This window comes from Ceratotherium simum, chromosome 18 (assembly GCF_057802395.1).
Source record: "Ceratotherium simum simum isolate JZ-2026a chromosome 18, ASM5780239v1, whole genome shotgun sequence".
NCBI lineage: Eukaryota > Metazoa > Chordata > Mammalia > Perissodactyla > Rhinocerotidae > Ceratotherium > Ceratotherium simum.
Genome location: NC_141917.1, coordinates 40207671 through 40230561, shown reverse-complemented (window position 1 = coordinate 40230561; position 22891 = coordinate 40207671). Strand labels below are relative to the sequence as shown.

The window sequence follows — 22891 nt, the reverse complement described above, 5'->3', positions numbered from 1 at the left end:
GCTTAAAGTAATATGTTCCTATGTTTGTCCTCATAACTTAACTGGATCAGATGGAAAATAACAACCACATTTGATTCATCTTGTTTCCTTCCCTCCAACTGTGCCCACCTGTCTATACACACTAATAAATGGATCATTCAAAAAATATTTACCCTGGGGGCCGGCCCAGTGGTGTAGTGGTTAAGTTCGGCATGCTCTGCTTCAGTGGCCTTGATTCTCGGGTTTGGATCCCAGGTGTGGACCTACACCACTCATCAAGCCATGCTGTGGCAGCATCCCACATACAAAATAGAGGGATACTGGCACAGATGTTAGCTCAGAGACAATCTTCCTCAAGCAAAAAGAGGAGGGTTGGCAATAGATGTTAGCTCAGGGCCAATCTTGCTCACCAAAAAAAATAATAATAAATTCATCCAGTTCTTTTGTGCTAGGCATTTTTCTAGGTCCTGAGGATATAGCAATGAACAAGATGAACCATATCTCTGCTGTCTTTGAGCTTTCATTCTGGTAATTTGACTGAAAAACAAATCATTACATCATAATGTAATAAATATTAAATTTCAGAGAGGTACAAAGAAGCTGGAGCCAAAAGTTGAGAAGAAGGTAAATCTCAATTTGAAGTCTTCACAGAAGAGGGAGCAATCTGGACATTAGAGGACAACTTGGAATTCACTATGTAAAGAGGAAGGCAAAGGTCATTCCAGGCACAAGGAACATCCTGTTCAGCAGCTTAAAAGTGTGAAAGAGAAGACTATGGAAACAGTGAAAAATTTGGCACAGCAAGTCCTAGATTGTTTCATTAAGTTATACATGTCCGGGCCTATATTAGATGCAGTGAGTCTCAAGGTGACTTGAGCTTTGCCCAAAGGGGTCACCAGTACCAATATTTTTACCCAGAGTGTAATCTTCCCTCCTTGTCCTCATGTGAATGCCTGTGAATGCAATAGTAGCACAGCAAACTCAAAGTATTTATCAAAGGTGACTTTGCTGTGCATTTGTTGACAGCAACCAAACCAAAGTAGTCCAGCGAATCTCACCAAAACTTACTGCAAATATAAGCATTGTAGTATGTCCTAGAGCATTAACTAATTTCCTCTATTTCCACAATAAAAGGGGGTAGTGTTTCAGCCTTGATTATAACCTGGCTTGTTGCCATATTAATATCCATACACAAACCAGATAGTTAAACACATTGATTAATGAAGACTTCTTTTTTTCCCACTCATTTAAAAATTTTATAGAACCTCCTGCCCTGAGAGTTCCTGCTTATCTCTGAAATAGATTTTTTTGGAAACCTTAATAATTTAAGAATTAGTTTCAGCAAATATAGAATTCATTCTCCCATTTTACTCTGGAACCCAATTTTAAGTTGTAGGATAATTCAAAAGAGAAATATATGTTTGGGGATTAGATACAGTTAACCCAGTTTTGTTCTCAAAAATGTAGTGAAGCAAAGAAAGGAACAAAATCTTTTGAAAACAAGGCAAAATAAATGCATAAAACAAAATATGTCATTCTATATTGAACAACAAAAATTTGTCAGGGGAAGCTTATTGACTTCCATGATATCATTGTCAGAGCTTAATGACCCTTATTTTGCAGTAAAAGATGGCAGGAGAGTCTCATTTGTGTGGCCAATGCAAAATTTAGGCATATCTACATATGTTGAAAGGCTGATGGGGCAGAATTTTCACAGAAGGGGTTCATTTGCGAAAAGGTCTAGGGAGACATAGGGGAAGAAATTCATGTTAAGAGAAGAGAATCAAGGCTAACAGCAAGAGGTAGCCTTGGGAAGACAGGTGTTTTTAACCAGGATCCTCAGAGTGCACTTTGGCCCATTCCTGCAGATGTATGGAGACATTTTAGGGGGAAAATGTCTCTGTTAAATAGTGAACAAAAATATAAGAAGTCCTCCAGTCATAAAATAAATAAATCATGTGGATGTAATGTACAGCATGGTGACTATAGTTAATAGTACTGTGTTGTATATTTGAAAGCTGCTAGGACAGTAGGTCCTCTGGGCCTGTAGCAGCTCTATTGGCCTCTGCTTCTCTGCCCCCTTCAGTCCAAGATGGTAGCATTTCAGCTGAGACAACATTCCTAAAAACCTTGTAGTTTTCCTGTGTATGTCATGGGAGTCCGTGCCATTAGACAAGAGAGCTCTGCATAGATCTTTCCTGGATAACTCCATCTCTATTCCTGGCCTCTGCCGAGATTGTTGAGAGGATCCATAAATCACACACCTAATCCATTCAGCAAAACACTTTCCAACCACACCCTTGGCCTTCTCTTCTGAGGGCACTTTCCTAACAATGAGTCTCCTAATACTACCTTTTTCTTTTGGTAATCTACATTGGCTGAGAATTTCCAAAATCATTAAGTACTGTTCTTTTTGTTTAACAGTTCCTTCCTCATGCATTTTACTACATTCAGCAGGCTGCACCTTCAACAGTTTGCTTGGAAATCTCCTCAGGTAAATATCTAAGTTCACTGCTTGAAAGTTCCTCTTTCCACACAACTGAAGGACACAATTAGGCCAAATTTTCTGCCCATATACAACCAGGATCACCTTTCCTCCAGTTTCCAATAAGATGTTCTTCATTTCCCTCCTGAGCCTTCATCAGAAATGGCTGCAACATTCACGTTTCTACCAACAGTCTCTGCAAGGCAATCTTTGAAGACCCTCTCTCCAAATAAGGTAATATTCACAGATTTGGGAGACTAGAACATAGAAATATCTTTTGGGGGGCCACCATTCAACTCGATACAATGTGTATGCCAAGAATGTAAGATCCTGACTGCTGTTTACCTGGGCCATTTCTCAGGATTGTGTTTGCAGCAAGCAACCTTGGGGGATGAGGTAATATCTCCTTCTAAGACAAAGAGCAGGCTTGCTGATTTCTGGCTATAAAACAGCAAGTTCACCAAGCTCAGTGTGCTTCTCTTGTAATGCACCCTGCTGCCCCTGCAGGCTTCCATTTGGACTCCTTCATGTAGCCCCCAGGAGACTTCATGAGGAAGCACAAGGGAAACTGATGTAAACATGCTCGTGCTGCTTGCTGTGCTGTGAGCAATAATGCCCTTTGTCTCTGACTCGGGAATCTCATATCATCTATCAGCAACGATGAAACAGTAACAGGCTAATGCATTAGCTTGTACACAGTGTAAAATCAAATACCAGACCTGACAGAGTGGAGAACAAAAACTCTGCAGTCAGGAACTTTGGGGCTGAACGACAATGAAAATGGATACCTCCCAGGAGTTCAGAGAAATCTTGGGAGGGCAGTGTATCTTCCTGCAATGGAATAGGGATTTGAATGAATCTTCTCTCAATTTTAAGAAGCAGAGAGACTCCAGCTGACACCTGGGTGATAATTGCCTGCTTCATGATTTGTGGCAACCTTTTTTCTTCTACAGTATATGTATGTACCATTTATTCGACAATTACTCTGTGTTCATAACAAAGAAACGTGTACATCACTTCCATGGCCAGAAAAAAATCCATTAATATATTGTTAAGCTTAAGAGGGTGTTATGGATCAATTGCATCCCCCCCAATTCCTATGTTGAAACCCTAACTCCTAATGCGACTATATTTGAAGATAAGGCCTTTTAGGAGGTAATAGTTACAAGAGATCATAAGAGATCATAAGACCCTAATCTGACAGGACTGGTGTCTATATAAAAATAAGAATAGTAGCGCAGAAATCTCCCCATGTGCACACAGAGGAAGGCCACGTGAGGACACAGCAAGAAGGCAGCAGTCTAGAAGCCAGGAAGAGAGGTCTCACCAGAGACCAACCTTGATGACTGCTTGATCTTGGACTACCAGTCCCCAGAACTATGAGAAAATAAATTTCTGTTGTTAAAGCCACCCGGTCTGGGGCATTTTGTGATGGCAGCCCCAGCAGACTAAGACGGGGAAATCAGATTATACCAGAAAATTTCAATTTACTATTCTGAGTTTTAAAGATAATTTTGTCAATGCATAGATGCACATATATAAATACGGGAGAGATATATACTAATTTCAGTTATATTATTAAAGATTAATGTTTTGTGTGAAAAAAATCAAAGTGACAAAGTAACTGCATCAAGTCTTGTCATACTGTGGCACTTAGGTGACTTTGAGGCCCTTTCACCTTTTTTGATCTTGCAGGCAATGAATGTCTTCAAAAGTCTACTGCAATTGCTTCTTAGGTCCATTTACTATGACTTAGTGCTTCCTAACAACTCAATAGATTCTCTTTTTTTCATAAGGATGCTGGAGGGGGAGTTGCCATCTGGCAGACTCACTGTCTCCCAATTGCCAAGAGGACTGGGAGAAATACGGAGTATCAGCTCATCAATTCACTACAATTTCTTCCTCAATTCCTTCTGGGTGAAAAGAGAAACTCCTCTCTCTCTCTTTCAGAATAGCATTTTTGTGCAGTTAGCAAGTCAGCGCCTGTTGACTAACTTGCTCAGTAACAAGATATGCCTCGCATGTCTTGAGCCAATAGACGGAAACAATAGGCATAACCGAAGTAGTATTTCTTCCTTTATATCTCTGTTCACAGGTCACTTCTCCATAAACTTTTGGTTTGGGTTTTCCCCTACCATTCTAGCCTGCACATACCCTTCTAACTCCCTCGATACTCACCATTTGCATCTCTTATTGTGGTGTACTACCTCGAAATGTTACTCAACTGTTCTCATGTGTAAGTTTCACCTCGATAGCTGCATAATCATTCCCTCCCCCATCTGTCTGACCTCACCTCCTACCCTATCCTTTTAGATCACTCAGCTGGACTCTGGGCTCTTCCTTGAACACACTCTGACCTCAGGCCTCTCTCATGTGTTCCCTCCGCATGGAATACTCTTTTTCCAGAGAGTGTCATGTTCACTCTCACTGCCTTCTTGTTTCTGCATCAAACCTAAGTCTATCAAAGCTGCCTTTCCTGACTACCTGGGGTTGTCAGGTGGCTCCCAGTGATCCCCATCTCCTGTTATTCATGCCTTTGTGTGATCCTTTCCCCTAGAGTGAGAGCAAGACCTGTGACTTCACATCACTAGAATTGAAGATTCAAAACACAGAATCAAATGTCATAGGATGTCACCTCCGCAATCACATTACATAAGATTGTAACTTCCATCTTGCTGGCAGACGCTCTCTCTTGTTGGCTTTGATGAAGCAAAGAGGCCCTATGGGCAAGGAACTGAAAGCAGAGAGACAGCTAGGGCTGAGGCCTTCAGTCCAAGAACCCTGGAGAAAATTAATTTTGCCAAGAATGGAAGTGAGCAGAAGTGGATCCTTCCTCAGTGAAGCATTCAGATGAGACCTCAGCCCTGGCTGACACCTTGACTGATCCCAGTGAAGCCATGCCTAAATTCCAGACCCACAGAGATTATAAGATAATAAATGTATATTATTTTAAGTCACTTCATTTATGGTACTTTGTTATACAGCAGTAGACAAGTAACACATAACCTCTTGTAAAACAATACCTTCCTCTTTCCCACCCCCTGCCTGGCATTTTCTGTACCCTTACTCTGCTGTATTTTTCTCAATAGAGCATCGCTACCTCATATACTATATATTTATCTTTTATATTTCTCTGCCTCCCTCATTGAAGTCCGTTTGGGGAGTTCTAAGTTTTGTAGGGACTGAAGCTTCTACAATTTGGCAGGGGGAGTGGCTCTTTAAGGAAAAAAATTACAAAACTGTAAAAAAAATTCGGGTATAAAATTAAATATTTCTATAGAATGAAAAAAGCAATCCTAGCAAGTCACATGTTTTTAAAAGCTGAAAAAAAAAAAAAAAAAAACATACATTTTACTGACTGCCGGATACACTTCGGTAATACCTTTTTCCTACAGTTTTTGGCTCTACATCTTTTGATCACCTCTTCACTTGACAACAATCATGTAAAATCATATTCTCTAAAAAGAACTCAATTTTTCTTCTGTCATTTCTGTCATGGTAAACTGAATTTTTTAAATTATTATTTATAGTTAAGAAAAATTCCTTGCATTTTCATAACTCCTTATTTGTAATGTCATGTAAATGTTTAGGACTGTTTTCCAGTATCGTCCAGGAGCTATAATATTTCAAGGCATTTCAAGTTTTCTTTTATAGGGATTAATCCAGAAACTCTTTGAATTGATGACATTTATTAATCAGTCGGGGGTTGATGTCTTTGTTGAAACGTGTTATGTTAGGGTACAAAAGAGACAGTGATCTTAGCTTTTGCATATTTACTAAGAATATCAGGCCATTTGAACACATGGGAAGGGGCCTGCACAGTGAGGGTCCCTGAAGCTTAAGATTCACTTGTTTTATGGTAAATCTGCCTTCGTCCCTAAGAGTAGGGACTTTGTCTATTTTGTCTACTGCTATATCCCCCAGTACTCAGAATGGTGCCCAGCACAGGACTGTGGACCAATAATAATTAATTGAATTAACAGATAGACTACTGATGGCTTCACCTTTCCACCTAACAATAAGTTATGCATATAACGGGAGATCAATAAAGACCAGTTTAGTTAATAAACATGAGTTCTGGACTGGTTCAAAGGAAGACGCTTGAATGCAGGCTACTGAGAAGATACATAGGTAGATGGATTAAAAGATAGATTAATAAATATGTATACATAGATGTACATGCATATTATATATATACAAATATACACACACATTTTATTTTCTATTTAGAATTTTAGAGAACATTTAACTTTGCTTTCTATCTAGATATAGGGAACCCTAAAGAGAAGAAGGACTGTATTTTGGGGTGATGGGGTGGCAGAAGTATACCAGTGCTAGAAGTACAAGGACTTTTTTTTTTAACTGAAAAATCCATATACTGGGCAAGACCAACAGTGTCACATAGTGCCTGAGAGCTTGGCCTCTGAGGTATGAATAGCTCTGTGACCTTGGGCAAGTTCCTCATCCAATATAAGCCCACCGCCTTTTCACCTGTGAAATAGATAAAACGTGAGCCTACCTCGTTGTGATCAGACAATGCATATAAAATTCTCAATCCAGTGCCTAGCAAATGAGCACTTAGTAAAGATAGCTTGTTTTCGTTTTGTTTTTACTATGAATATCATTATACATTACTGAGGCTAGCATACTTTTTGAGAACTTGAAAAAGGCCTACCAGTTTGTGATCCCACTTTCAGCTCTAACATGAAAAACATATCCTGAATAAACTTCCCTTTGAGTCTCTGAGAACTGCTGTATAATGGGTAGGAGGATGACATACTGCTGCATTTTGCTGAGACATACTCAAAGCACACCAGGAAAGCCAAGAAAACATTATCAGTCCATGGACTCTCCAGGAAGCCACACAAGCAGGAAGTGTGGTTACTCAGACCCTGACTCTGAAACTAAGAAAATAAACTTCAAACTCTAAAGTGTAGCTAATCATTACTTAGAATATGTATGACAACGGAAAATAGTCATAGGTCACATTAGATCGTTAGAACACACACCTAACCTCAGGAAATCATTTTCAATAGCATTGTCCTCATGCTGAAAGGACAATAAAGCAAAAATAATAGAGAAAGCCCTCCCCCTCCCCTCAAAAAAACAAAGAAACGAAACAGATATTATAGGCCATTTGGAAATGACCACACATTGTATACAGATTTAAGCTCTATCATGTCTGGCTTATAGCTATGGTGCTTAAAAAAAAAAAGTTAGTGCAAAACCAAAAGACCAAAATGACGCTTACAACTGCTTTTGGAATATAGTGGTGTAACAATCTCCTGCTTTCATTAAGAAAAAAAAAATGTGATTTTTCTTTCAAAGTCTCTGTTTTGAATGTTAAATTTTACATTCAATAAGGATCTGGGTGCTACCATTCTCCTCCACAGATAATGTTAGAAAGAGAAAGCAGAGCTCCAGAGGGGCTGCCTTGAACCCTCCAATTCCCCTAGTGTCTGACCCTCCACTGCCATATGATAGGCACCCCATAAAGGTCCCTTAAATAAATGAATAATGATAAAAATGGAGGAATATCAAGTATATGGATTTTAAAAAAAATAAAATTACATATGCTTTTACAGTCTGCAAAATACTTTTCCATTCATAATCCCATTTGATCCTCCCAACGACCCAGCAAGGTAAGGAGTAGTTTGCCTGTGACTTATCCAAAGTCACCCAGAAAAATGGCATTGAACTTACTCTTCAGAGCTGGAGATCTTTCCATGATGCCATGAATATTAAATGTGCTTAATAAATGCTTGTTTAGTGTAGTGGTTCCCAACCCTGGAATAATTTCGTCCCTTAGAGGGCATTTGGTAAAATGCCCTCTTTGGTTGTCACACTGGGCTGGGGAGGCTGGCTACTGGCATCTAGTGAGTGGAGGCCAGGGATGCCACTCAACATCCTGCAATGCACAAGACAGCTCCTCCCCTCCCCCCAGAAAGAATTATCTGGCCCCAAATGTCAATAATGCCAATGTTGAGCAACTCTGGGCTAAATAATGAACAGTCTTGCAAACACCATTGAGTTGATTAAGTTCCTGTTGTGGTTTTAAAACACATCTGGGATTTATTTGACACTCTTCCCATCAAGAGACAGAGTAAGTCTCCTCCCCCAGAATCTAGGTGGGACTGTGTGATTGGTTTGATGAACAGAGGCAGTTGCATGATTTCTGAGTCTAGGCTAGAAAAGGCAATGCAGTTTCTTTTGGGACACTTGCCTGTGGATCCCTGAGTTGCCCTGAAGAAGTCAGACTTCCCAGAGGAAGTCATGTTGGAGACACCACTTGACGGGACCACATGAAGAGAGAGAGCTGCCTAACCTCTAATGGTAACCACATGAGAGACCTTGAGCCAGAACTGCCCACCCAAGGCATTCTCAAAGTCCTACCGAAGAAGCCATGAGAGATAACAAATTACGGTCATTTTAAGCCACTAAGTTTGGGGATGATTGGTTACATGGCAATAGCTAACCAGAACAATCTCCAGATTCAGTTACTCGCAGTCAATAGAATGTCTTCTTTTTCTCCCTAAAGAGTTCTGATCCATGGAAGTATGGAAATTTTAACTAGAACGCCACTCCTCAAGTGAAAATGGATTATAATCAGCCTGTGGGAAACAGGTGACAAAGGGAAGTTTGTCAGATTTTCAAAAGAAATTCTGAAGGGCATCCTTAAACAATGGACAGCACACTGCAGGCTGGAGTCCTGGGCATTAGTCATTTTATAGGCTGGTTGTTATAAAAATGAGGCATTTACGAGATGATCTCTTGAGGTTTCTTCTAGCCTAAATTCTAGAATATCCTAATTTATATATATTTTTCAAAAGATTGGCATTTTTAAATTGTAACTTAAAAAATGTGTTCTGATGAATATAAAGAATGCAAATTAAAATAAATACGAAGCATCACTTTATATCCATCAAACTACAAAAAAATTTTAAAAAACTACAAAAAGTAAATTAAAATCTAATGTTGGTGAAATTGGTAAATTCACACCTTACTGATGACTACAGCGTTCAATATGCAACAAGAACTAAAAAATACATATAATTTCTGACCCAGTAATGCCTCTTCTGGAAACCATCCAAAAGGAAAAAGAAAAGAAAAAGCTTCTTGTACAATGATATTTATAGCTACATTATTTACAGCAGGGGCAAAAATCCCACAGGAAACAACCTAAATATGCAACAATGGGACAATAGTTAACCATAACATGGCAGGATACAGTAATGTAAACTTAAAAATATGAAGTCCATATGGAAAAGTATACACAAAAGATATCAAGTGAAAAAAATAAACTATTCATTTTCGTATAAACAGTATATGAAAGTATGCTTGTATCTATACTCCTTTCATAGAGTATATCTATGAAAAAAACATTTTCACACATAAATATGAAAAGAAAGAAATACAAATATGTTTTCTGTTAAGATGACTATTCTAGTATTTGTCATTTTTCTATAAGGATATTAAAATATTCTTCTTTATAAAGAAAAGCTTCTATAAGCTGAAATTATTAATCAAGTTTAGTATTTCAATGGACATATTTACCTCACAGTTATCTGAATTCTAGTTTTATTTTAATTTTTTTACCAATCATTTTCCGGGCGCTTCCTATGTGTTAGGTCCTGGAAATACACTGATAAATAGAACGGAAGGTGATCTTAAAGAATGTATTCAGTGGGAGAGAGAGTCAAGCTGAAGATAAATTATGGTGCCACTTTATGAGAATAGAAAAGGGTAACAGGAAAGAATTTTTTGGGGCAAAAAAAGATGTCAGCCCTGTCATATACTTTTATTCATCTTGTTTCTTGTCAATAGAGCTATCCTAGTTAGATATTTCAAGACAAAGGAGAAATGTTTCAAAAGCAAACAAACTCCGTCAAAAAAGTGAAAAAAAACTTATCACCTACAGAAGTATTTTAGCAAATTCAGATAAACTTGCAAATAGAGGCTTTTTTGCATATTCTAATTGGAAAAAATACGAAGTTTTCAGCTTGGCATTCATTCTGAAAGTGTGCCTTTAATCATGTTACAGTAGCTGCCATACATGTCTCATGCATTCATTATTCACTCAACAAAATTCAACTTGGCACAAGCGAAGAACCATGGGCCGTGTCTTCTCAGAGCTTGCGACCTATAGGAATTAGAGCTAAGTCAACAGATTATTGAAATAGAATGTGACAACTGCTATGAATGGGTCCATGTGAGAAGACACCTAAATTGGATTAGGGGTTTTGACGGCTTCCTAGGGTACACGAGCCTCAAGGAAATTGAGACTTAAATGATATACAGAATAGGTGTTGGCGGCTGAAGAGTATTTCAGAAAGAAAGAACACAGACCAAGGTAAGAGACCATGGAACTGTACTCTTAAAAAGGGCTAAGGTCCTATCTCACTTGAACCATAACAACAACAATGAAAATAACAAAAAGACATATATATTAAAGTCTGATAATTTGAGGGCAAAAATTAAATACTGTAATAATAAAGGGATTTCTTACTTACTATGTGCTGGGGTCTGAATGTTTGTGTCCCCTCAAACTTCCTATGTTGAAATCCTAACCCCCAAAGACAATGGTATTAGGAAGTGGGCCTTTGGGAGGGGTTTAGGCTTCACCCTCATGAATGGGATTAGTGCTCTTATAAAAGAGGCTCCAGAGACCCTTCCACCGCGTACGGACACAGCGAGAAGGTGCCGGCTATGAACCAGGAAGAGGGCCCTCACCAGAACTCTACTATGCTGGCGCCTTGGTCTTGGACTTCCCAGCCTCCAGAAATGTGAGAAATAAATTTCTGTTGTTTATAAGCCACCTAGTCTGTGGTATTTTGTTACAGCAGCCTGAATGGACTAAGACACTGTGACATTTACATAAATTATTTATTTAATCATCTTTTGATTTTGCATTAAGACTTTTTTATTTGGGCTATTTATTACATTTTTGTACTAAAAGGAAAACAAAAATCACATAAAAGTATTCCGATCTCCAAGGCTAAGTTTTTCTTTTTTTTTTTTTTTTCCAGGGAACAATGTTAATAAGTAATAGAAAGCTATGTCAATTATTCTGAAATATCTATTTTATGCACTAGCATTCAGAACATGGTTTAGGAAAGGTTATAAAATCCAGAAGGTTCCGTGTTCATATTCTAACAAGGATCCAAAAGCTATTTGGTTAAAGGACCTGAAGGTAACTGGTAAATAATTTGGAACAGAGTTATCTGACTGAACTGACCAGAAACCAGCTTGTATTCAGTCTGCATTTCTACACGGTCTCCATGGAAATGAGATCAGGCTGCACAAAGACAAAGGCCACCCTCAAATGAATTGGGGAGAATGACAACTGCCAATGTTCCAGCCATCCATGGGTGCAATCGCTTTGTTCATGCTTTTCAAAACGCAATGAAATAATCTCTCACGCTGACCAATACACCGTCCACCACGCTTTTATTTCCACTGCTCTGTTTAAACATTAACCACATTTTTATACAGAAAGCCTTTCAATGATCAAGAGTTATGTACGGCTTCTGCAGTAAAAACTATCTCTAGACACTTTAAACTAATAAAAGAATTGTGGTTACCCTTTCTGAACATAGCATAATAATGCAAGAATCATCACTGACAAAACTGCACAGTTTCTATGAACTGTTTGGGCAGCTGAACAGACAACTCTCTCAAAGGAAGAAAAATATATTTGAAAATTATTTACAGTCCTAATATTCTATGGACCTGAAAATATTAGCAAAATATGCAGTGCAAGTTTATACCGGTTAGTAAATGTAATTTACACGCACAAGGTTCAGCAGGCATAGACTGGATAAAGTGCTTGAAGATAAGTACTTTGAACTAATTATGACTTTAACAAAATTAAGAATAGATAGTAATTTCTTTTCTAATTTATATGATTAAATGAAAATGTTTTAAATGCCTTGAAAACACCCCTGAGTTACACAGAATAAAAGGCTTTAATATTTTACTAACAGAACCTTTCAAAGGCAACACTAATTCTCTGTGCTAGATGGGACTATGATTTCCGAAAAGATTACTTTGAGGATCTTTATTATACTGGATAGAAATAAAGAATTAAAAGCTTAATTGGAGAAACATAAATCTATAGCTCTAAAAGAACTTCTTTTAGAAAATCAGACTAAAGCACTGATATTAATTCTACTACCAGAATTGGAATATTGTTATATATTACACATCCTAAAAACTGCATCACGCTTATTAATTAAAACTACTTTAGTGTAGTGAGTATGTTCCGAAACAAACATGTATCCAATGGCTTTCATCAATCCAAGCAGCCACCTGGGAGGGGGAGAGGTGCCTATTCCCGTAGCTCTGCTATCTCCTCCTCTGTGTCCCGCAAAGCTCTGCTCACTTTCCCTCTTGGCATCCTTGCTCAACTTCACCTTTCTCCCATCAATTGATATCCTCTCCATTTGACACCCCAGAACCTACTTTGCATTCCTTCACATGATCAACTGTGACTTCTAACCTGTTGCCAGAGCTGTTGTTGTTGTGGGTCATCCAATTTTCTCCCTCTCCATAGACCCTGATAACACCCTTTCCATAGACATCAATCCCCCTCCTCTCCCCTCTTGTGTTATAGACTCTGCCACATACAGATGCCAAAATGCAATTTTCAAAAATTACAAGTGTATTATGCAGTACCATGAGTAATAGAAGTAAAAAAAAACTCATTATAGTAATTTTTATGCAAGTCTTTCCCACGTTTGTTTGCTTGATTGTTTTGAGGCAGTTACTCCCATCTCGCCCCTCTAGCCACTCTCTCCTCTCTTTTACTGCCAAACTCCCCGACATTGTCTACATTTCCTCATCTTCCACTTACTCCTCAGCCCACTCCTCTCTGGTTTCCATGTTTTTCACTCCATAGAGACTGCCCTTGCCAAGCTGTCAAACTTGCTTGACTTCGTGAAGGAGTAGATCCTATGACAATCTCTTCCTCCTCAAAATATTTCTGTGGCATCCCACTCCCACAGCCTTATTTCTGCTACTCCAGCTTCTCCTTCTCTCTCCCTTGGTGTCTCCACTTCCTCACTTGACTCTAAGGTAGTTCCTTGGGTTGTGGCCAAAGTCATCTCCTAGTCTCTTTTTGCGTGACTCATCAACACCATGTCTTTGAATACTCTCTAGATGCGTATGACTCCTGAGTCTCCATCCTCATCCTGCGCTCTCCTGTTCCTAACGCCGCTATATATAACCATCTACTAACTAGACCTGTACACCTGGATGTCTCAAACGCAACCTGTCAAGCTGAACTGATCATCTTTTTCTTCTAATTTGCCTTCCTTCAGCACTCCCCATCTCAGTAAACGGCACCCCATTGAATTGTCCACATCAGAAACCTAGGCCTCCGTCTTATCTTCTCCCTCTCTCGCTGCCACCGTAGTAAATCAATCACCAAATCCTACCCATTCTTCCTTAACATCTTTCAAATCTGTCCCCTGCTATCTTTCCCTATTGCCACTATCTGAGTTTTTAACCCCATCATCTCTCAATTGGCATACTAAACTAAACTAAACTAGAACTAGAACCAGTTCTTTCCTAAGTGGTCTTGGTGCCTTCAGTCTGGCTTCCATTCAATCCACCATCCTCCCTGCTGCCCGGCGGATCTACCTCAGGAGCCAATCTGCACATGTCACTCCCCTGCTTAAGGCCCTTCAAAACTTTCCATGGTCCTCAGGATAAAATTCATGCTCCTTACCATGGTTTACAAGGCCCTTCATGGCAGGGGCCTGCCAACTTCTTAGCTCTCATTCTCTGTGAATACCGTGAGCAATGTGTTCTGGGCACAATGACCTCCCCCTTTCCTATTCAAGTATCTAAAACATCTGACCCAGGAACTAGGAGACTTGGGTCCTATTCCTGGGTATGTTACTCTCTATCTTATATTACCATATTATCACTTACAGCCGTGTTAAAAGGGGAGAACTGACTCTGTGATCTCTGAGGTCCTTCACAGTAGGTCTGAACTCTAATGATTCTTTCCTGTCCCCATGAAGACTTCTCTGGGGACTTGATACTTAAATGTGTCACAGTGATATTTCTCCATCCTCTGAACTCAACATTTAGTTCTGTATCACTCATTTAGCCATTAATTATATACGATCATATGACATCTCATGTTATAGAAACTTATGTTACATCTCTATGTCATAAGCATTGACAACACAATGACATAACAAAAACACATACCTAAGTTTTAAATTACATGGAAATTTTTTAGGACACCAAGAGGTATGATGGCTCTAAATTTCAATAATTCAGAAACTCAAAGACAACATCAAGGACCTGCTTTCTTTCTATCTTTCCACTAGGCCAGTATATTGGCTTTATCCTCAAGCTACCTGACATAATGGTTGCAAGATGGCTATAGCTGTTCCAAGTTTCATTATCTAGATCTGAGAATACGTTTCTTAACCAGCATCTCTCCGAGGAATGAAAAATTCTTTCCCAAAAGTCCTGGAGCAGATCTCCCTCCACATCTCATTGGCCAAAAGTGCTTTACATGCCCATGTATAAATCAGACACCGGCGAGAGGTATGGGACCATCATGATTGGCTCAGTCCAATCACCCCTCAACATCCCCTGGATCGCCTAGGTGTGCAGAGGAGGAGGGAAACCCAATAACTGGACTTCTGTGAGAAAGGAGGATGGCGGGGTCTGAAATTGGGTAGGCACCCTCCAGGGGCTGAGACGAAGTCCTTCCCTCATGTCTGAACTTGTTTCTGAATAGACTACAACCTCTCTGGACCATGTTTCAAGTTTCCTATGGTTCCACATTGGGCCTAGCACGTTGCCTTACATATAGCAACTACTGCGTAAAAATATGATCAAATACTAGTTTTATGGAATTCACTGCAGCCAGATCAACAAAGCACCTGTGGATCACGTGAAGGGGCATCATAGGAATCACTTTCATATCCAGAAGCTATTGTTGTTTCAGGATTTGTGATATCAAGATTCTTCTCTTTAGAGAGTATTCTTCTATTGTGTTCATCCGAGTAAATCATTTGTCACTATAACAAATGAAAAAAAAAAAACACAAAACCCTTCACATCTTTGACTTGCTAATGAGAGTGACAGCCTTCCATGGTTTTTTCTCTTTTATGCTGTGCTGAATCTTTCAGCAATATCCCAAGCTAAGCAGGGCTGATAGTCCAGACTAAAGCTTGTGACTTTAACAGTAATATTTACATGATGTCAGGATGATACTTTTGGTCCCAAATATTTTCCCTGAAATTCTTTATTTTTGACACACTAACTAAATGTGTCTTTATTTTGCTGAATGTCTAACATTCCATCATTACAAGCTCATCTTTTTACATTAATAGGCTTCTCCCTTTTAATATGCCCAAGGCTGTTAGCACGTTGAGACAGGAGCAGTCAGCACCCACTTTAGAGGGAATTCACTCAAACTGAGGCATTCACTGACTCCTGTGTTGAAATCTACCTGTCTTGGTGGTCATCTCACAACCAGGTAGTACAGGCAACACTGGAAATTTAATTCGTTAGGAAAGAGGAGGTGCAGTGCTAATATTTAAGCAATTACTTCTAAACTTGGCTGTACATCAGAAACATATGAGTAATTGTTTTTAAATACTGAATCCTGAGCCCCAATCCATGACTTTAAATCAAACAGTGGCTCATAAGCCAGTATTTAAGAGAGCAAAGCTCAGCGGAGGTTGGGCAGGTATAGCAGGTACAGCTGGAGAGCCACGGGGTGGGAGGAGTTACGTTCTCAGAGGGGGGCCTAAGTCTGTTGAGGGGCTGAGGATGAGAGGAGAGAGGTAGTTTAGAGTTAGTCCCAGAAATGAGAGATTATCTCAAGCTTCCTTTTTTTGTTACAAAAGAAAAACTTCCCTACTTTATAATTCTGCTTGAGATTGTCTCTTCTAACATTGGACAACGGTCGTTTGCAAAGGGATGAGAGAGAAAGATAAAAAGCATCAAGGCAGTGAAAGCAAAGAGAATAGTCTGGAAAATATTATAACACTAAATATAAGATAATCAGGTGCAGTCAGAACACAGAAGGGTGGATATACATGGCTTTGGGGTGTGTGTATTGTGTGTGCATATGTGTAGTGTGTGAGCTTGTGCATTAAGTGTGTGCAGGAGTGGATGTGGTAGAGGAAAGACTGAATAGGCAGGCTGCGGCCAGATGGCGAAGGACTTTCTATGACAGGCCAATAAATTTGGACTTTATCTTATGTAAGATGCGGAGCCACCAAACGTTTAATCAAGGCAGTGATTGAATACAGGTAAGCATTCAGAAAGTAACATTGGTGACAATGAGGAGAATGGACTGGAGGGATAAGAGACAAAAACAGGACAACCAATTTTAAAACTGTAGTTGTCCAGACACAAAAAAAGCAAGGGCCTGAACGGGGTGGTTGCAGAAGTTGCATGAGTTGGAGAGGAGAGAGAACAGAACCTGAGAGATTGGCCGTGAGGGTGAAAACAAGGGAAAGGATTCCTAGTTTTAGGAATACACGATATTGCTGCCATTAAACAATAGTAGAAGATATAAGAGAAAATTTCAGAGGACAGGTGTTGACCTCAGTTGAGGACATGTGGAGTTTGACGTGCTTTTATGACATCTAGGTGGAGATACTTGGTAGCAGATGGAAATAGTAATCTGGAACTCAGGAGGGGAGTCTGGCTGGAGATAATGACTTGAGCAGGGAACTGGCCCAGAGAGAATTGGTAGAATGAAGAGGAGGATCCAGGATGGAACTCTGTGAACACCAAGGACTGGGCCAAACAGATGAGCCTGTGAAGGAGACTAAGAAAGAACAGCCGGGAAAATAGGAGAAAAGAGCAGAAGCCAGAGGTGGAGAGTGTTTCAGGAGGAAAGAGCTGCCAAATTACATATTAAAAGGAGGAGTTGCTTACTATGAGAGAAACTAGAATTATTTACAGCCTGAGGGAAAATTAGAGAGAGGATGTGAAGATATTCCTTAAAGAGGGGATGACTGGTGCAGGGTACCAGAGGCAGTGAGAGAAGATGAGGCCTAGAACCCAGGGGGAGGATTGTCCTTGGCCTGGCAACACACCTGAGAATGTGTGACATCATCATTTTAAAATTACATTTCACTTTTCTCCACGGACCTATTATTTAGTTTAGGGATTATCTAGGTCTCATGACTGCAAGCACTTAAACCCAGGAATGACCAATGAAAGGTGATAATATGGAACCAAACTATGAATATCGCTGTTTCTTAAATACCCGTGAGAAGGTTTATGAAAAGCGAATGTGAATCTAAGTGTTAAATGAGATTTGAGGGTTTTAAGTTTCCACAGTGGTTGGTGTGTATGCTGGAGAGGATGAAGATATATAAAGACACACACATATATGCCTTTTACATTTTAATTTTTGGTATGTATTTATATAAAACAATTGTACATGTATATAATTTGTAAACAACTATATCTGTGTGTGTATAGTAATGACAAATACTCCAAAATTTTATACAGATAGGGTAATGCCATAAAAAATTTCAGCTATCACGGACCTAGAGATTTCATTTGTTCATGTTAATTTTGGATATTCATGGTTCAAAAAAATGATGCTGCTTCCATAGGAACCTCGACTGATATCACAGATGACAAAGCTTTATTATGATCATCCTGAATTAAAAGAAAACCTGTTCCTTGAATATGCAAACAACTGGAGCAGAAGGAAGGAATAAACATGCAAAATATTTTCACAGATGTCATTTCAGATCACCTCTGCTTGCTTGCATTGAGTTGTCCTTAGCAAATAACTCCAGGTGAAAATCTCTGTACCTGACCTCATGCCTTGCAGCAACACATTCCATCAAAGTATTTCTCATTCCCCTTTAAAAAACAAGCCTCAACAGCTCAAAGATAAGAAAATGATGTTATGTTTCCATAGCTTCTGTTAATGGGTAATTAAAGAGAAATGCAAAGCTTGGAATTAAATGTCTATTAGCTCTTGGGAAGGTTGCCATGTTCCAGGGACTAATTTTCAATGTGAATCCAACTTTATCTGAAACCCCTAAATTAGGGTTGATGGCCTCTCAAAACACTCTTGGAGTCCCCAGAAAGAATATCTGTGAAGCACCAGACACAGGGTTAGAGAGAAAACCTGTTGATGCCTATTCTCTGCTGGGCGTGGGGATGGTGGTGCTATTTCTCTGTTATCTCTGACCTGGAGAAAATGCTACAGGGTCCATCTGGACTAGGTTTCTTCCATAATAAAAAATAGCGACTGGCTAAATGCCTCGAAAGGAGGACAGTTTAGGAAATATTTATCTTCTTTGTGAAAACACTTGAAAATCAGAGACCATTTTTTTTGTTTTGATAGCTGTTCAAACTACAAAATACAAATGTGGCTTCTTTCCCACCAAGTAAACTGAAGTTCTTCAAGTAAGCACATACTAGGCTCTGGATAAGGTCTGGGGACAGTTCTCTTGGTGGACGATGGTCGCACAGCAGCTCGGCACCCCAGCCTCACTTCCCCTCTCAGTGCAAAAGGAGTCGGGCGATGGGTGGGCCGCACTCTCACCGCCCTGCAGCTGCAGCTGCTGCTCCGGTGAATTCTGGCGGCTAAGATCAAGCAAGTGGAAAGAACTTTTCCTGGCCTAAGTTTACTTTCGTTGAGCAGACGACGTTACAACAAGAGGAAGGCAGAAGGAAGGAAGAATTCCCCTCTGCCAAGTATTTAAGAGGCACTTGGTTTTTCTATGTACCCTATGGGAGGAAACGTCAGTGCTGCGTCCTGAAGAAATACAGGCATTATTCATACCCTTGGGCTGAAAAATAAGCACTTTGGGCTCCCAGGCTCCTGCAAAGTCATCAGGCACGGCGCTGAGGAGGTGCAGGCTGCTGCCCAAGACCGGATTCCGGGGACCCACAAAACCCACTGGTCCCAATGTGGCACGGCACCTGTCTGAGCCAGGCTGCAGGACTCTCCATCTCCAGGACACCCGTTAATCTCCACTCCCTCTATGCATGTGTGCGCGTGCGTGTGTCTAAAACCAAAGCGCGCACTGAGATGACTTTGGAGGGTGTTTAACAGACAGGGTGAGACACGCCTTATGGGGACACCAGGCAGGGGAGAGCGGGAATGGGGAGTCTCTCCATCCGGCTCCGGATGGCAGGGAGCCTGGTCCACGTGAAATCCAAGGGGAGACGCGCGCTGCCTGCGCCCTCATTCCACATAACCCCTCCCGCCCGCCCCCGGGACCCGCGCAGGTCCCTCCTGCAGCCGATGCGGAGCAAACTCCTCGCTTACCTTGACTGAGCACTAACACCAGCCGCAGCGGCGCGGCCCCTGTCCGTCCTGGCCGCATCCTGAGCCTGCCCTGGGGACTGTAGCTGCTCTGGGTTTGCAGAGAGATCCAAGAATCCAGACACTCTCCAAAGCAGTCTCCAGAGCTTCTCTCCTCCTCCCGGGTGAGAGCCGGGAAAAGTTGCCCGGCAGCTTCTGGGGCGCCAAGGCCCGCCCCGGCCCGCCCCTCTGCCTCGGCAAACACCGGATCTGCCCTGGCCCCGCCCCGCCGAGCCCCGGCCCTCCGCCCCGGGCTGCACCTGGCTCCTCCACACCCCCGGAAACCACACCTTAACTCCCCTGCACGGTCCCAGCCCCGGGATCCCCGAAGCCTTGCGGATGGGGACGGGCCTTTCCTGCCCTGGACCGGACTGGCCGGGCACATCCGACGGGCAAGAGCCCGCCTGTCACTACCTCGCCCCCCGACAGCCTGACGCCCCTCCGCAGGAGACCCCGGGGTCCCCAAGAGAACCCTGGCACTTCTGCAGCCATTCGCCGCTCCGGGATCCTGGGAGGGGTGGGAGGGCCAGGGGGAGCCGCGAGCCCTAAGCCCCAGTTCTTAGGGGCTGCGCGGTGCGTGGCTTTCTCTGCCTTTCCCAGGTGGGTGGAGAAACGGACAAAAATAAGCACAGAATGACCAGGTTAGAAACTAACTGGACAGGAAAGAAGATCTGCTCACAAGTGATGATTATCCGAGGTGATGTTTAAGCAAGACCTGCTGCCAGAGCATCGTGTGTGTTTGTGTGTGTGTGTGTGTGTGTGTGTGTGTGTGTGGTATAAATCTTCTTTCATTCCTCTCCTCCAAGATAAGGAGCTGATTTTTTTGTGTGTGTGAGGAAGATCAGCCCTAAGCTAACATCGGTGCTAATCCTCCTCTTTTTGCTGAGGAAGACCGGCTCTGAGCTAACATCTACGGCCAATCCTCCTCCTTTATTTCCCCAAAGCCCCAGTAGATAGTTGTATGTCGTAGTTGCACATCCTTCTAGTTGCTGTATGTGGGACGCGGCCTCAGCATGGCCGGAGAAGCGGGGGGCGGGGGCGGTGTGCGCCTGGGATCTGAACCCAGGCCGCCAGTAGCGCAGCGCGTGCACCGCTAAGCCACCGGGCAGGCCCAAGGAGCTGATTTGATTACTAAATTTAAGCGATTTACTTCAAGACACAGAGAGAGACGAGTGAGAGCCCATACATGAATTCGTGACTCTTCCTCTGTCTGTAGTACACCGTGACCATTTTCTTCCATTATTTCAGTCTCAAATCTGGAAAGAGAACAGTCTATAACCATATCTGAGATTTTTACTTACCTACCTAGGAACAGGACATTCACTTTTCTCTAAATTTGGTTTTTCCTCCGAAAGTTCACCCACAAATTCCCAACACATTGCTGAAACCAGAATTCTTCCAGTGACTACTTTTGTGAAACAGCCAAGTGTTTTAATAAATTAAACTTAAGGAGTTATTAGTCTAATCATTATTACTATCACTATTCCAAGTCTTATGGAGCAGGTATGATGAGCAAGATAGGATGCTTGGGATACTGCCACCATGAAGCAAAGTGGTTCAAGATGGGAAAGAATTCATTAATTGGTAAAAATCAAATGTTCCCCTTTACCATAGCTAGGCTGGAGTTTCCAATTTTTAAAGTATAAAATTGGTTTTTGTCAGATGCTACTGCTTATAATCATGACTCTAACCTCAATACATTTGTACCCAAAATGTATAGCCCCTGGTTGTTTCCTGTTTTCTTATCTGTCACTTACTAACTCCACTTACTAATCCTGACAAACACTTGTGGGCATTTTCCTCTGACCTGCCTGCGGTACTCACCTGCTTACTAAGACTCTAGCTATCACCCGAGAGCTCGTAGGTGGCGGCTCAGTAACCCTAACACCCAAGTTTGACTCTCCTCACCAACTTCTCGTGGGAAGTCAGCCAGGTTTCAGGGAGATGAATATCTGTCTGTTTCCTTCTGACTCACTGAAATGTGAGTAACTATTTGGAACAGACCCTTATTTGGGAGGCAAGATAGTTCTCTTCATGTGAGACAGGAATTTGTGCTTTGTCTCTGGGTGCTGGAGAGGAAAATGCACCTTTCTTCCCTTTTGTGCTCAGAACTGAACAAATTAACAGTATGCTGGCATGAGGTACAGAATAAATCAGGAGCTATGTTTTTCCGGAGCAGGCAAAAATTTCAAATTTCAAGAAAAGCCAACTCCTGCCCCATGTTAATTTTAAGAGTGTCAAGGGTTCCTGAGACAAAACATTTTGAGAACTCTCGCCTTAATCTTCCTAGGGACTATCCTGCCTAGGTGTAACTGTTCTGGACGCTACATTCTGACCAGGAAATAAGGAAGATTAAGGCAGGGCTTCTCAAACTCTTTGATCTCAGGAGCCCTTTACACTCGTAAAATTATTGAAGATCCCTCGGAAGAATGGATAAAGAAAATGTGGTATGTAGATATGGCTGAATATTATTCAGCCGCAAAAAAGAAGGTAATCCTACCAATTGCAAAAACACGGATGAACCTGGAGGACATTATGCTAAGTGAAATAAGCCAGACAGAGAAAAACAGATAGTGTATGATCTCATTTAAATGTAGAATGTAAAAGAGTCAAACTCGTAGAAGCAGAGAGTAGAATGGTGGTTACCAGGGGCTGGGGGTGGAGGAAATGGGGAGACGTTGGTCAAAGGGTACAAACTTCCAGTTATAAGATGAATAAGTTCTGGGGCTCTAATGTACAGCCTGGTGACCATAGTTAACAATACTGTATCGTATACTCGAAAATTGCTAAGAGAGTAGCTCTTAAGTGTTCTCACCACACACACACACACACACACACACACACACACAAAGATGGTAACTATGTGAGGTGATGGATATGTTAATTAGCTTGTGATAATCATTTCACAATGTGTATGTGTATCAAAACATAATGATGTATACCATATGTATACAATTTTAAATTGTCAATTATACCTCAATCAAGTTTGAAAAAAATTTATTGAGCATCCCAAATAACTTTTATGTGGATTATTTCTATTAATGTTTACTATATAAGAAATTAAAACAGATCCATTTTCCAATATTTATGTACTAATTTATTTTAAA

The 22891-nt window shown here is 41.0% G+C and overlaps 1 protein-coding gene across 2 annotated transcripts in view; it reads right to left on the bottom strand.

The window, feature by feature from the left end:
• Positions 1 to 19891, bottom strand: part of ITGA2 (integrin subunit alpha 2) — an 88427-nt gene extending 68536 nt beyond the window's left edge. For both annotated transcript variants that reach the window (XM_004422801.3, XM_087443266.1), the window contains exon 1: positions 19749 to 19891. In XM_004422801.3, coding sequence (XP_004422858.2) covers positions 19749 to 19806 — 58 coding nt within the window. In that variant the 5' untranslated portion in view covers positions 19807 to 19891. The remainder of the gene's footprint in view (positions 1 to 19748) is intronic.
• Positions 19892 to 22891: the final 3000 nt, after the last annotated feature.